This window comes from Symphalangus syndactylus, chromosome 19, assembly GCF_028878055.3.
Source record: "Symphalangus syndactylus isolate Jambi chromosome 19, NHGRI_mSymSyn1-v2.1_pri, whole genome shotgun sequence".
Classification (NCBI taxonomy): Eukaryota; Metazoa; Chordata; class Mammalia; order Primates; family Hylobatidae; genus Symphalangus; species Symphalangus syndactylus.
The window spans coordinates 15,752,910-15,767,885 of record NC_072434.2 but is presented as its reverse complement, the minus strand read 5'-3'; the positions used below and the strand labels follow the sequence as shown (position 1 = coordinate 15,767,885).

The 14,976-nt window shown below is 37.0% G+C and overlaps 1 protein-coding gene across 21 annotated transcripts in view; it reads left to right on the top strand.

Annotated features, from left to right (window-relative positions):
• Positions 1-14,976, top strand: part of CD55 (CD55 molecule (Cromer blood group)) — a 64,659-nt gene that overhangs the window by 17,647 nt on the left and 32,036 nt on the right. For 10 of the 21 annotated variants that reach the window (XM_055234367.2, XM_063613610.1, XM_063613609.1 and 7 more), the window contains 2 exons: positions 886-906; positions 1,880-1,997. In XM_055234367.2, the coding sequence (XP_055090342.1) occupies positions 886-906; positions 1,880-1,997 (139 nt within the window). Of the gene's footprint in view, positions 1-885; positions 907-1,875; positions 1,998-14,976 lie in introns of all 21 variants that reach the window. The other 11 variants (XM_063613615.1, XM_055234373.2, XM_055234370.2 and 8 more) reach the window with 2 other exon arrangements.

Genomic DNA, 14,976 nt, shown 5'->3' with positions numbered 1-14,976 from the left:
TATAATATATCAACATTTGAGATCAAATTTTACTCTTAGGTACAATTAATTTACTCTTTCAGGGCACAATATAAAATGCCATATTTAACTCTTTTTTTTATTTAATTGAAAAAAAATTGTAGCCACCACTTACTGAGTATAGACTATAGCGATATGTTCCATTCACCTTCTATTCGATGCCACTCGTCTGTACCACAACCTTGCAAAGTATCTTCAGATTGATTTTATAGATGAGGAATTAGAGGCTTAGAGATTAATTCATCCAGTTCATATCCAGTGCACAGTTTAATCCTGCACTTTTTCTGCTGAGTAATATTGCTTGTTCTAAATGGCACTCTTGAGTCAATGTGTTCACCTCGCTTAGGAGAGCAGCTTATTTATTGTTATAAATATGCTTATCTGAAATTAAATTTACTCTTGCAATGCCTCATCCATAGTCATTGAAAGATATAAATAATAAGGTGATATGGCAGTTTTGAGTTTTGATATAGTCTGTTAAAAGGGACTTAGTCATCTTATAGTTTCTTGATAGTAGGATTGGATCAACAATTATTTACTGTTTAGGTTTTCAAACATGTTTCTTGCCCTAAAGTCTTATAACCAAATTTAAATGGCATTTGTTTTGGTAGTCAATAACTCTTTATCATAATTTATATTTACAGTGTTGATTCTGTTGAACAGATATAGACAGTAATGTTTACATTCTACTTGATTAAGTTAATAATGTGTAATTGTTTTTATACATTTATAATTATTTCATTTATGGAAATTTGAGTTGCTTTTGAGTTTTCTAGTGTAGTTTATTGATAATATATGAAATTGCTAGCAAATCAATGACTTTAACAAATTCTTGTTGTTAATCCTTTTTTTTCCCTTCGTCTGTAGGTACTACCAGTCTTCTGTCTGGTAAGTTTGGCTCTCAGGCCATAAAAGAAATTGTTTTCACTGTGGGATATACAATCCATATTCCTGGGAGATAATATTGTCTTCTTGTTTTTAAAAAAATTTATCCTGCAATTTATTTTTAAACTTTTTAGTATGGAAAACTTTAAACATCACTCACATAGGGAAAATAGTACAGTGAATCCTCATATACTCACTCAGATTCCGCGATTTTCAACTCATGGATACCCACTTCCCTCACACTCCCTGGATTATTTGGAAGATAATACCAGACATCGTATCATTTCCTTCATAAACATTTCACTAAGTAACCTTTATAAAAACATAACCACGTAGCATACCTAAAAAAATCCAGTAATTCCTTAATATCAGCAAATATTTAGTCAATATCCAAACTTCCCTGATTATCTTATATTTTTTAATTGATACATAATGTTTTATATATTTATGAGGTACGTGTGATATTTTGTTACATGCATGGACTGTGTGATTCTCAAGTTGGTATTTGGGGTATTCATCACCTCGAGTATTATTTTTGTGTGTTGGAAACATTTTAGGTCCTTTCTTCTAGTGACTGTGAAAAATATATCACACATTATTGCTAACTATACTCACCCTACTCTGCTATTGAATATTAGAATGTAAACCTTCTATCTAATTGTATGCTTATACCCATCGGCTAAAGTCTCTTCATCCTCCCTCCTACTCACACACTTTTCTCAGCCTCTGGTATCTAACATTCTTCTCTCTGCCTCCATGAGAACTTTTTTAGGTCTCACATGTGAGTAAGAGCGTGTGATATTTGTCTTTTTTGCTTGGCTTATTTCATTTAATATAATGGCCTCTAGTTCCATTCATGTTGCTGCAAATGACATGATTTTATTCTTTTTATGGCTGAACATATTTCATTCTATATATGCTAGATTTGTTTTCTTTCTTTTCTTTATTTTATTTTATTTTATTTTTTTTGAGACAGGTTCTCGTCCTGTCACCCAGGCTGGTATGCGGTGGTGTGATCGTAGCTCACTGCAGTCTCGAACTCCTGGGCTCAAGCGATCCTTCCACTTCAGCCTCCCAAGTAGCTGGTACTACAGGTGTGTGCCAAGACACCCGGCTAAGTTTTTGAAATTTATTTTTTGTAGACACAGGATTTTCCTATGTTGCCCAGGCTGGTTTCGAACTCCTGGCCGTAAGCGATTCTTCCGGCCTCCCAAAACATTGCGATTATAAGTGTGAGCCACTGCACCTGGCCCCACGTTTTCTTTATCCATTTGTACATTGATGGACACTTAAGATGATTCCATATCTTCGCTATTGTGAATAGTGCTTCAATAAATATATGAATGCACATATCTTTTTGATATATTGGTTTTATTTTCATTTGGATAAATACCCAGTAGTGGGATTGCTGGATCATAAGATAGTTATTTTTTTTATGTTTTCAGGAACCTCCATATTGTTTTCCACAGTGGCTGTACTAATTTACATTCTCACCAACAGTATATAAGATTTCCCTTTTCTTCACATCCTCACCAGCGTCTGTTATTTTTTGTCTAAAAATGGCCATTCTAACTGAGGGTAAGAACTGATACCTCATTTTGGAGCTTAATTTGCATTTCCATGATGATTAGTGATGAGCAGTTTTTCATGTACCTGCTGGCCATTTGTATGTTGTCTTTTGAGAAATGTCTGTTCATGTCTTTTGCCCACTTTATAGTGTGATTATTTGTTTTTTGCTAGTAAGTTGAGTTCCTTGTATATTCTGGATATTAGTACCTTTACAGATGAATAGTTTATATTTTCTTCCATTTAACAGGTTGTCTTTTCACTCTGTTGATTGTTTCCTTTGCTGTACACAAGGTTTTTAGTTTAATATAGTCCTATTTTTCTATTTTTGTTTTTATTGTCTATGCTTTTGAGGTCTTAGCCGTTAAACCTTTGCCTAGACTAATGTCCTGTAGAGTATTCCTGATGTTTTCTTCTAGTAATTTTATAGTTGTGGATCTTATGTTTAAGTTTTTAATCATCTCGATTTGATTTTTCTACGTGGTGAGGGGCAGAGGTCCAGTTTCATTCTTCTGTATTTTCCCAGCACTATTTATTGAAGAAGGTATCCATTTTCCAATGTATGTTCTTGGCACCTTTGTAAAAAATCAGTTAGCTATAAATATGTGGATTTATTTCTGGGTTCTCTATTCTGTTCCATTATTCTGTGTGCCTGTTTTTATACCAATACCATGCTGTTTTTGGTTACTATAACCTTATATTTTGAAGTCAGGTAGTGTGATGCTGCCAGCTTTATTTTTGCTCGGGTTGTGTTAGCTCTTTGGACTCTTTATTGGTTCCACAATCATTTTAGGACTTTTTTTTTTTTTCTATTTCTGTGAAAAGTGACATTGATATCTTGATAGGGGTTGTACTGAATCTTTAGATTGCTTTGGCAGTATAGTCATTTTAACAATAATAGCTCTTCCAGTCCGTGAGCATTGGGATGTCTTTCCTTTTGTGCCCTCTCCAATTTCTTTTATCTATGTTTTGTAGTTTTCCTTATAGGGATCTTTCACCTCCTTGGTTAAATCTGTTCCTAGGTATTTTATTTATATTTTTAGTCATTGTAAATGGAATTGCCTTCTTGATTTCTTTCTCAGTTTGTTCATTATTGTATAGAAATGTTATTGATTTTTGTATGTTGATCTTGTGTCCTGCAAGTGTACTGAATTTATCAGATCTAAGAGTTTTTGGTGAAGTCTTTAAGGATTTTTTTTTTAACATATAAAATCATATCATTAACAAAGAGGGACAATTTGACTTCCTCTTTTCCAGTTTGGATGACCTTTATTTCTTTCTTTTGCCTGGCTGCAAGTTAATGAAATGAAAACTTGGTTCTCTGAGCCAAATGAAAACTTGGTTCTTCAATGAAATGGAAACTAGGGCTTACAGCACTATGTTGAATAGAAGTGGTGAAAGTAGGCATCCTTCTCTTGATCCAGTTCTTAGAAGAAAGGCTTTCAGCTTTTCCTCATTCAATAGAATATTAGCTGTGGGTTTGTCATGTATGACCTTTATGATGTTAATATGCTTCTTCTATGCCTAGTTGAGAGTTTTATTGATTTGTGTGTGTTGAATCATCCTTGCATCCCTGGTCGAAATCCCACTTGGTCTTGGCATACTAATTTTTTTTTTTTTTTTTTTTTTTTTAATTGAGACAGAGTCTCGCTCTGTCGCCCAGGCTGGAGTGCAGTGGCGCGATCTCGGCTCACTGCAAGCTCTGCCTCCCGGGTTCACGCCATTCTCCTGCCTCAGCCTCTCTGAGTAGCTGGGACTACAGGCGCCCGCCACCACGCCCGGCTAATTTTTTTGTATTTTTAGTAGAGACGGGGTTTCACCATGGTCTCGATCTCCTGACCTCGTGATCCGCCCGCCTCGGCCTCCCAAAGTGCTGGGATTACAAGCGTGAGCCACCGCGCCCGGCCTGGCATACTAATTTTTTGATGTGGTGTTGGATTTGGTTTGCTAATACTTTGTTGAGAATTTTTGTGTCTATATTCATCAAGAATATTGGCCTGTGATTTTGTTGTTCTCGTTGTGTTCTTGTCTGGTTTTGGTATCAGGGTAATGCTGGCCTTGTAGAATGAGTTAGGGAAAGTTTCCTCCTCTTCAGTTTTTTGGAATTGTTTCAGGAGAATTGGTATTAGTTCTCCTTTATATGTTTGGTAGCATTTGGCTTTGAATCCATCCGGTCCTGGGCTTTTCTTTGTCAGGAGACTTTTTATTACAATTCAGTCTTACTACTCATTATTGGTCTGTTCATATTTTCTGTTTCTTCCTGACTCAGTCTTGATAGGGAGCATGTCTCGAAGAATTTATTCATTTCCTCTAGGTTTTCCAGTTTGTCAATGTATAGTTTTTTATAATAGTCTCTGATATTTTGTATTTCTGTGGTATCAGTTGTAATGTCTCTTTTTTCATTTCTGATTTTATTTGGGGCTTGTCTCTTTTTTTCTTGGTTAGTCTAGCAAGTATGTTATCAATTTTGTTTATCTTTTCAAAAGACAAGTTTTCACTTTATTGTTTTTTAGTCTCTATTTTGTTTAGCTCTGCTCTGATTTTTCTTATTTCTTTCCTTCTGCTAATTTTGGGGTTGGTTTGTTCTTCCTTCTCTAGTTCCTTAAGATGCATTGTTAGATTATTTGAAATCTTTCTACTTTTTTGATGTAATCATTTATTGCTGTAAACTTCCCTGTTAGCACTGCTTTTGCTGTGTCTGATAGGTTTTGCTACACTGTTGCTGTTTCTATTTTTTTAAGAAATTTCTTTTATCTAATCCTGAATTTCTCCCTTGACCTAATGGTCATTCAGAAGCATGTTGTTTAATTTTCATTTATTTGTATGGTTTCCAAAGTTCCTGTTGTTATTAATTTCTAGTTTAATTACATTATGGTTTGAGAAGATACTTGATACGATTTTGACTTTTTCAAATTTATTGAGACTTGTTTGGTATCCTAACATATGTTCTATTCTGGAGATTGTTTCATGTGCCATTGAGAAAATTCTGTAGCTATTGGGTGAACTCTTCTGTTAGTGTCTGTTAGGTCCATTTGGTCTAATGTGCAATTTAAATCCAATGTTTCTTTGTTAATTTTTTGTCCAGATGAGCTAATGCTGACAGTGGGATGTTGAAGTTCTTAACAATTATTATATTGGAGTCTATCCCTTTAGATTGGATGATATTTGCTTTATATGTTTGGGTGCTCCAGGATTGGGTGCATAAATACTTAGGATTGTTATATCCTCTTGCTGAATTGATCTCTTTGTCAATTATATAATGACCTTCTTTGTCTCTTTTTACTGTTTTTTACCTAAAGTCTGTTTCATCTGATACAAGTGCAGCTACTCCTGTTTGTTCTTGGTTTGTGTTAGCATGGAGTATCTTTTTCCATCTCTTTACTTTCAGTCACAATGTGTTTTCACAGATGAGATGAATTTCTTGAAAGGAACATATAGTTGGGTTGTGTTTTTGCATCCATTCAGCCGGTATACGTCTTTTAAGAGGAAAGTTTAATCTGTTTACATTCAGGGTTATTGATACGTGAGGGATTATTCCTGTCATCTTATTAATTGATCTCTGGTTGTTTTGTTCCTTTTGTTCTCCCTTATTATTGTGATGTAGAGTTTTTCTTTCATAACATTTTAGTCTTTTCTTTGTGTGTTTGCTCTACCAGTGGTTTTTAAAATTTCTGTGTGTTTTCATGATTGTAGATATCATTCTTTCTCTTCTGGGTATAGCACTCCCTTAAGCATTTCTTGTAAGCCATCTCATGGTGATGAATTCCATCATCATGGTGATGAATTCCATCAGCTTTCTTTTGTCTGGGAAAGACAATGTTTCTCCTTTATTTATGAGGGATAACTTTCCTAATCCTTGGCTGGTAGTCTTTTTCTTTCAGCGCTTTGAGTAAATCATCCCGTTCTCTCCTGGCCTGTAAGGTTTCTGCTGAGAAATCCATTGTTAGTCTGATGGGTTTCCTTTATAAGTGACTAGATGCTTTTCCCTTGCTGTTTTTAGAACTCTGTCTGTCTTTGACTTTTGACGGTTTGACTATAGTTTGCCGTGGAGAAAACCTTTTTTTTCTTTTTTTTGGTTTCAAGACAGTCTCATTCTGTCACTCAGCCTGGAGTACAGTGGCGCGATCTCAGCTCACTGCAACCTCTGCCTCCCAAGTTCAAGTGATTCTCCCACCTCAGCCTCCCGAGTAGTAGCTGGGATTACAGGTGTGTGTTACCACACCCGGCTAATTTTTGTATTTTTAATAGAGACAGGGTTTCACCATGTTGGCCAGTCTGGTCTCGAACTCCTGACCTCAGGTGATCCACCCGCCTCAGCCTCCCAAAGTGCTGGGATTACAGGCATGAGCCACTGCACTGGGCCAGAGAAGACCTTTTTAAATTGTATCTACTTGATGATCTCTGAGCCTCCTGTGTCAGGATGTCTAAATTTCTTGTTAGACTTGAGAAATTTTCCTCTGTTGTTTTAGTAATAGATTTTCTAATCCTTTCACTTTCTCTTCACCTTCTGAGACTCCTAAAATTTGGATAGTTGGCCACTTTACGGTGTCCCATATGTCATGTAAACTTTGCACATTTTTTTATTCTTTTTTCCTTATTCTTATCTGTGTTATCTCAAAAGACCTGTCTTCAAGTTCTGAGATTCTTTCTTCTACTTGATCTAGCCTATTATTGATGCTTTCAAGTATATTATGTATTTAATATTTCATCAAGTATATTATGTATTTCATCAATAAATTATTTCCAGAAGTTGTTTGGTTCTTTTATATGTATTTTTTTTGGTAAACATCTCATTAATATCTTGAATTGTTTTTCTGATTTCTTTGTATTTTTTTAAAACAAATTTTAAAGTTTGTATCTCACCTCCCTGAGCTTTTTTAATATCACAACTTTGAATTCTTTTCCCAGAGTTTTGTAAATTTACTTTTGATTGGGATCTGTTGCTGGAGAATTATTGTGTTCCTTTGGTGATATCATATTTTCTCGGTTTTTCACGTTTCCTGCATCCTGAAGTTGATATCTGTGCATCTGATGTGGTATTTGCTGTTTCTAATTTTTCGAATTTGCTTTTGTAGGGGAGGACTTTTCCTGAAGATGTATTTATGGTGTCAGTTAGATGGGGCACTTTGGCTTTGATTCTGGGTGCATGCAGTAGTGTAGTTTCTGTATGACTTTCAGCTGTAAATAGCATCAGTGGTATCTGTCATTTCCTCAGTGCCTTAGGATGCAGTTACTAGTGGAGATTTGCTAGGGAATAGGATGCCATGTGGGCCAATCTTCGGACCCAAGTGTTGGCAGTGGTGGGCTGAGTTTGCCTGTCCTTGGGCCCAGGGTGATGTTGCTGGCACCAGTGTTAGCAAGCCCAATCAGGCCAGTTATTGGGTCTCCAGGTGGCTCACTTGGGTGCCAGAAATGGCAAGTGACCTGGTTCTCGGGCTACTTGGCAGCAAGTGGGGGCATGGATGATGGCAGTAGTAGTGGTGGGACAACCCTGTGGGACACAAGCAGTCTGTGCCAGTGTTGGTTGTGGCTGCGGTGATTGGGCGGGTCAGTTTCCAGGTCTGCAGGTGGCTTACTAGCTGTGATGTTAGTGGCAGGTTGAGTGGGCCTGACTTCAGACCCCAGGAAGAGTGCTCAGCTGCCAATGGTGGTGGACTGGCTGAGCATCCAGGTACCTAGATGACAGGCTTGTGTACTCAGAGGATGAGGCTGGGCCAGATGGACTTGTCCTCAGGCCTCCCTGTGGTACATGTGAGTGCTGGCTGTGGTAGGAAGGGGTAGAGTATTCCTAGGCTACTGGTGGAATGCTTAGGTGAGGACAGCGTGGCTGTGCTGTGGACCAGCTACTTGGGAGAGCAGTGTTGTTTTCAGTTGGGAGCAGCCACAGAGAGGTGGCTGGGGCACATGCAGTTTGCTCATGCCTCAGCCCAAAGCAGCCAGCAGCAGCCATAACTGCATGCATTAGAATTTGTCCTCAGGGAACCAGAAAATGCCTGGCTGCTCCTCTACTGGGGGTGCCAGGTCGCTGCCAGTGGCTCCTGCTTTGGCTCAGGCAACAGTGGCCCGAGAGCAAGATGCAGTCTGGGAGGGGCTGGGCTCTCAAAGTAGTCTTGTGCTGTGGCTGCTTAGGACTCAGGGGTTTGTAGTACTCAGTGTGAACTTACTCTCTGGAGTAATGCCATCACACTGTCTCCAGGCAGCTTCCTATGTTAGATCTAGAGCCTACGAGAATCAAGGGACTCCTGTAGCTAGGATTGTGGGAGTCTTCAGAGGGAATGTGGACTGCTGGGTTCTCTCATTTACTCTTTTCCTGCATTAGGGAGTCTCTCCAGGCTCCCAGGCAATCTCAGCCAAACAGGCTGCCTTGCTTCTGTCTCCTTCCTTGCTTTGGTGCATCCTGTCACTTGTTTGTTAAATTCTAGTGTTCTCTCTTTGATGATCTCTTCAAAATGTGGTTATGTAATTCCTGCTTAGGTTTCTCTCCATGGAAGAGAAGACCAGAGGCATCTAGTCAGACATCTTGAAGCCACTCCCCATGATACTGTCTTAGGAAAACAATCAACATGTAGCGTTCATGGATACCAAAGGGAAAATGGGTAAACATATATATATATTTTTTTACACGGGAGTCTTGCTCTGTCATCCAGGCTGGAGTGCAGTGGTGCGATCTTGGCTCACTGCAAGCTCTGCCTCCCAGGTTCACGCCATTCTCCTGCCTCAGCCTCCAGAGTAGCTGGGACTACAGGCGCCCACCAACACACCCGGCTAATTTTTTGTATTTTTTAGTAGAGACGGTGTCTCCCCATGTTATCCAGGATGGTCTTGATCTCCTGACCTTGAGATCTGCCCGCCTCGGCCTCCCAAAGTGCTGGGATCTGTAATCTCACGCCTGTAGCGTGAGCCACCACACCTGGCCAGGTAAACACATTTTTTTCTTCCACCTTTTATTTTAGGTTTGGGAGGTACAGGTGAAGGTTTGTTACATGGGTAAATTGTGTGTCATTAGGGTTGAGTGTACCTAATATTTCATCCCCCAGGTAGTGAGCTTAGTACCCAATAGATAGTTTATTGATTCTCACTCTCCTTCCACCTTCCATTCTCAAATAAGCCCCGGTGGCTATTGTTCCCTTCTTTGCATCCATGTGTACTCATTGTTTAGTTCCCACTTATAGGTGAGAAGATGCAGTATTTGGTTTTCGGTTCCTGCATTAATTCACTTAGGATAATGGTTTCCAGCTGCATCCATATTACTGCAAAGGACATGATTTCATTCCTTTCTATGTTTGTGTAATATTCCGTGGTGTATATATATCGCATTTTCTTTATCCAGTCCACCACTGATGTGCATCTAGGTTGATTCCATATTATTGTGAAAAGTGCTGATGAACATATGTGTGCATACGTCTTTATGGTAGAATGATTTTTGTTAGTTTGGGTATATACCCAATAATGAGATTGCTAGGTCACATGGTAGTTCTAAGTTCTTTGAGAAATCTCCAAACTGCTTTCCACAGAGGCTGAACTAATTACATTCCCACCAGCAATGTATAAGTGTTTTCTTTTTTCCACAACCTTACCAATATTTGTTGTTTTTTCACTTTTTAATAACAGCCATTCTGTCTGCTATGAGATGGTATCTCATTGTGGTTTTGATTGCATTTCTCTAATGATTAGTGATGTTGAGCATTTTTTAATATGCTTGTTGGCCTCATGTATGTCTTCTTTTGAGAAGTGTCTGTTTATGTCCTTTGCCCATGTTTTAAGGGTTGGTTTGATTTTGGTTTGTTGATTTAAGTTCCTTAGAAATTTTGAATATTAGAACTTTGTTAGATGCATAGTTTGCAAATATTTTCTCCTTTTTTGTAGGTTTTCTGTTTTCTCTGTTGATATATATATTTTTTGCCATGCAGAAGCACTTTAGTTTAATTATGTCCCACTTGTCAATTTTTGTTTTTGTTGCAGTTGCTTTTGGAGACCTCATCATGAAATATTTACCAACACCTATGTCAGAATGGTATTTCCTAGGTTTTCTTCTAGAGTTTCTATACTTTTAGGTTTTAGATTTAAGTCTAATCCATATTGAATTTTTGTATATGGTGAAAGGTAGGGGTCCATTTTCAATCTTCTGCATATGGCTAGCCAGTTATAGCATTTATTGAGTAAAGAATCCATTCTCCATTGCTTGTTATTGTCAACTTTGTTGAAGATAAGATGGTTGTAGGAATGTGGCTTTATATCTGGGTTTTCTAACCTCTTCCATTTGTCTATGTGTCTATTTTTGTACCAGTACCATGCTGTTTTGGTTACTGTAGCCTTGTAATATAGTTTGAAATCAGGTAATGTGATGCTTCCAGCTTTGTTCTTTTTACTTAGGGTTGTTTTAGCTATTTGGGTTCTTTTTTGATTCCATATGAATTTTAGAATGTATATTTTTTAATTCGCTGAAAGATATCATTGGTAGTTTGATAGGAATAGCATTGGATCTATAAATTGCTTTGGGCAGTATGGCCCTTTTTAAAAATTTTTTATTAATTTTTTTTTGAGACAGAGTTTCACTCTGTCACTCAGGCTGGAGTGCAGTGGCATGATCTTGGTTCACTGCAACCTCCATCTCCTGGGTTCAAGCGATTCTCTTGCCTCAGCCTCCCAAGTAGCTACGATTACAGGTGCACACCACCACACCCAGCTAATTTTTGTATTTTTAGTAGAGATGAGGTTTCACCATGTTGGCCAAGCTGGTCTCAAACTCCTGACCTCAAGTGATCCACCTGCCTCAGCCTCGCAAAATGCTGGGATTACAGGCATGAGCCACCATGCCCAGCAGTATGGCCCTTTTAAAAATATTTATTCTTCCTATGTATGAGCATGGAATATTTTTCCATTTGTTTATATTGTCTCTGTCTTCTTTGTTTTGTATTTCTCTATAGAGATCATTCACCTCCCTGGTTAGCTATATTCATAGGTATTTTATCCTTTTGTGGCTATTGTGAATAGGATTGCATTCTTGATTTGGCTGTCAGCTTGACATTGTTGGTGTATAGAAATGCTTCTGATTTTTGTACCCTGAAGCTTTACTGATGTTGTTTAACAGTTCTAAAAGCTTTTGGGCAGAGACTATGGAGTATTCTAGGTTTAGACTCATATCATCTGTGAAGAGAGATAGTTTACTTCCTCTTCCTATATGGATGCCTTTTATTTCTTTCCCTTGCCTGATTGCTGTGGCTAGGATTTCCAGTACCACGTTGAATAGGAATGATAATAATGGACATCCTTGTCTTGTTCTGGTTTTCAAGGTGAATGCGTCCAGCTTTTGCTCATTCAGTATGATGTTGGCTGTGGGTTTTTCCTGCTGGCTCTTATTATTTTGTGGTATGTTCCTTTGATACCTAGTTTGTTGATGACTTTTAACATGGAGGGATGTTGAATGTTGTCAAAAGCCTTTTCTACAACAATTCAGATGATCATGTGTTTTTTTTGTTTGTAGTTCTGTTTATATGATGAATCACATTTATTGATTTGCATATGTTGAGCCAACCTTGCATCCCAGGAATAAAGCCTACTTGATTGTGGTAAGTTAGGTATTTGATGTGCTGCTGGATTCAATCTGCTAGTATTTTGTTGAGGATTTTTGCATTTACTTTCATCAGGGATGTTGGCCTGCAGTTTTCTTTTTTTGTCCTGTCTCTTTGCCAGATTTTGGTATCAGAGTGATGCTGGCCTTATAGAATGAGGAGTCCCTCCTCCTTGATTTTTGGCATAGTTTCAGTATGATTGGTACCGGCTCTTGTTTGTACGTTTGGTGGAATTTGGCTGTGAATCCATCTGGTACAGGGCTCTTTCTGGTTGGTAGGTTTTTTAAATTACCGATTCGATTTAAGAACTTGTTATTGGTCTGTTCAGGTATTTAATTTCTTCCTGGTTCAATCTTAGGAGGTTGTATTTTTCCAAGAATTTAACATTTCTTTTACATTTTCTAGTTTATGTACATAGAAGTGTTCAAAATAGTCTCTGAGGGTGTTTTGTATTTCTGTGGGGTTGGTGGTAATGTCCCCTTTGTCATTTGAGATTGTGTTTATTTGGATTTTCTTTCTCTTTATTAGTCTAGCTAATTGTCTATCAATCTTATTTATTCTTTCAAAAAACCAGCTTTTAGTTTTGTTGATCTTTTGTATGGATTTTTGCATCTCAATTTTATTTAGTTCAGCTCTGATTTTGGTTATTTTTTTTCTTCTGCTAGCTTTTGGGTTGGTTTGCTCTTGTTTTTTCTAGATCCTCTAGAGGTGATGTTACTTTGTTAATTTGAGATTTTTCTAACCTTTTGATGTAGTTGTTTAATGCTACAGACTTTCCTCTTAACATGGTTCTGGCTGTGTCCCAGAGACTCTGGTATGTTATATCTTTGTTTTCACTAGTTGCAAAGAATTTCTTGATTTCTGCCTTAATTTTCAGAATGCCAAAAGTCATTCAGGATTAAGTTGTTTAATTTCCATGTAATTGTATAGTTTAAAGAGATCTTGCTGGTATTGATTTATATTTTTATCATACTGTGGCCTAAGAGTATGATTAGTATGATTTTGGTTTTTTGAATTTGTTTAAAATTGCTTTATGGCTGAGTATGTGCTATATGCAGATGAGAAGAATGTATATCCTGTTGTTGGGTGTAATGTTTTGTAGATGTCTGTTAAGTCCATTTGGTCAAGTGTCAAGTTTAGGTCATGAATATCTTTGTTAGTTTTCTGCCTTGATTATGTGTCTAACATTGTCAGTCGGGTGTTGAAGTCTCCTACTGTATTGTGTGGTTATTTCCATCTCTTCATAGGTCTTTAAGAACTTGTCTTATGAATCTGGATGATCCAGTGTTGGATCTGAAAAGAGTAATAAAAACATTATCATTACTATCATTATTATTTATTGTGGTTATTTTATATTTTGAATGAACTTCTAAGCTGAAAGATTTATCTTGAAAGATTCCAACTGTTGGAATTCACTTTGTTTTAAATAGAAATAAATGTGTTTCAAATGAAAGTCTGATGATTTAATGATCACAAAAGTGATGAGTTTAATAAATGAGTTTTTTCTCACCTGCTCAATGGCACTCAATGAAGGTTTAAAATGCCTTTTTTTTCCTGAAATTCTTTAAGTATTATACCCTTTGATTTTCTAGAAAACTTTCCTTAGTCTTAGTTGGAATTCCAGCTTGTGTTAAAAAAATAAAGAGGTAGTCCTTCCTTCTTAAACTGGACATATGGCAACAATTTTTGTGTGTGATTTCATATTTGTAGGACATAAACCTGAAAATTATATTCATTAAATTTATTCTGTGAAAGAGGTTACTCTTCTTTAAAGATAAATTAACTCTACTGCAAGAAAATTGTTTCATCAATTACACTGCAATGTAAGTAAAATGATACAGATGATCTTTGAATTTTGGAAGTATTTGATTTTTTTTTCCTATTCTGCTAAGGAAGAAAGACTGACTAATGTTACAAAACTTTCTAATTTGCCTTGTAAATGAAGCATGTGTTGTGAATTTTAAATCTATTCTTCCGTTGGCCTTGTATAAGTGTTTCCCAATTTTTTGTGTGTGGGTGGGCGGTGCGTTAATTCTTGCTCTCTTCTCACCAAAGACCTTTTTAGACATTTTTTTCTTGATCATCATCCACCACACATATACTGTAAATCAGTTTATGTATCACATATATATCTGCACTCTGTACTTAAAAAAGGAAAAATTTTTTTTAACTTTCATCAGGTATCACCCCCATTGAAATACTTGCTTTCTGTTGGTTTTGTTTTTATTTTTTTTAGAGACAAAATCATATAGAAGAAATAACCCCTGGAGTCAAACCAGTCGGATGTTGGTTTGAATCCTGTTTTTTTCACTTAGTAATTATTCAACCCAAGTGATTAACTTAATCTCTCTGAGACTCAGTTTTCTCATTTAAGAGTTAGAGATTGTGATTCCTATGTGAAGTATTTGAAGCTTAATGTGATTAGTGGGTATGAAAACTCCAAGCACAGTCCTAAAAGTTGAATAAATATTAGCTTAAGGAAGTCACCGGATGCAATCACTATTATTTTCCTAAGCTAGATTTCTGATAATTTTATCACTCCCTCTGGCCACACCAAATAATAAGAACACTCTTTTATTCAGGTAATATTTACATGTTTTCTCTGTGGCAAGTACTATACTGACTTTTTTAATGTATTATTTCATATTATTCTCACAACAATCATAATGTAGCATTTATACCCCATTTTCAGCTAAGAGAACTGTGGTTTTGCAAGATTTGTAACTTGCCCTTCACAGAGCTAGTAGGCAGTAAATAGAGGCCGATGACTAGTTTCTCTATTACCAGAAATAGAGAAACTATTTTTTTTTTTTTTGGAGGGGGGCGGGGTCTCACTCTGTCACCCAGGCTGGTGTGCAGTGGTGCAATCTCGGCTCACTGCAACCTCTGTTTCCCAGGCTGAAGTGATCTTCCCAGGTACTTTAAAAGATAGAAA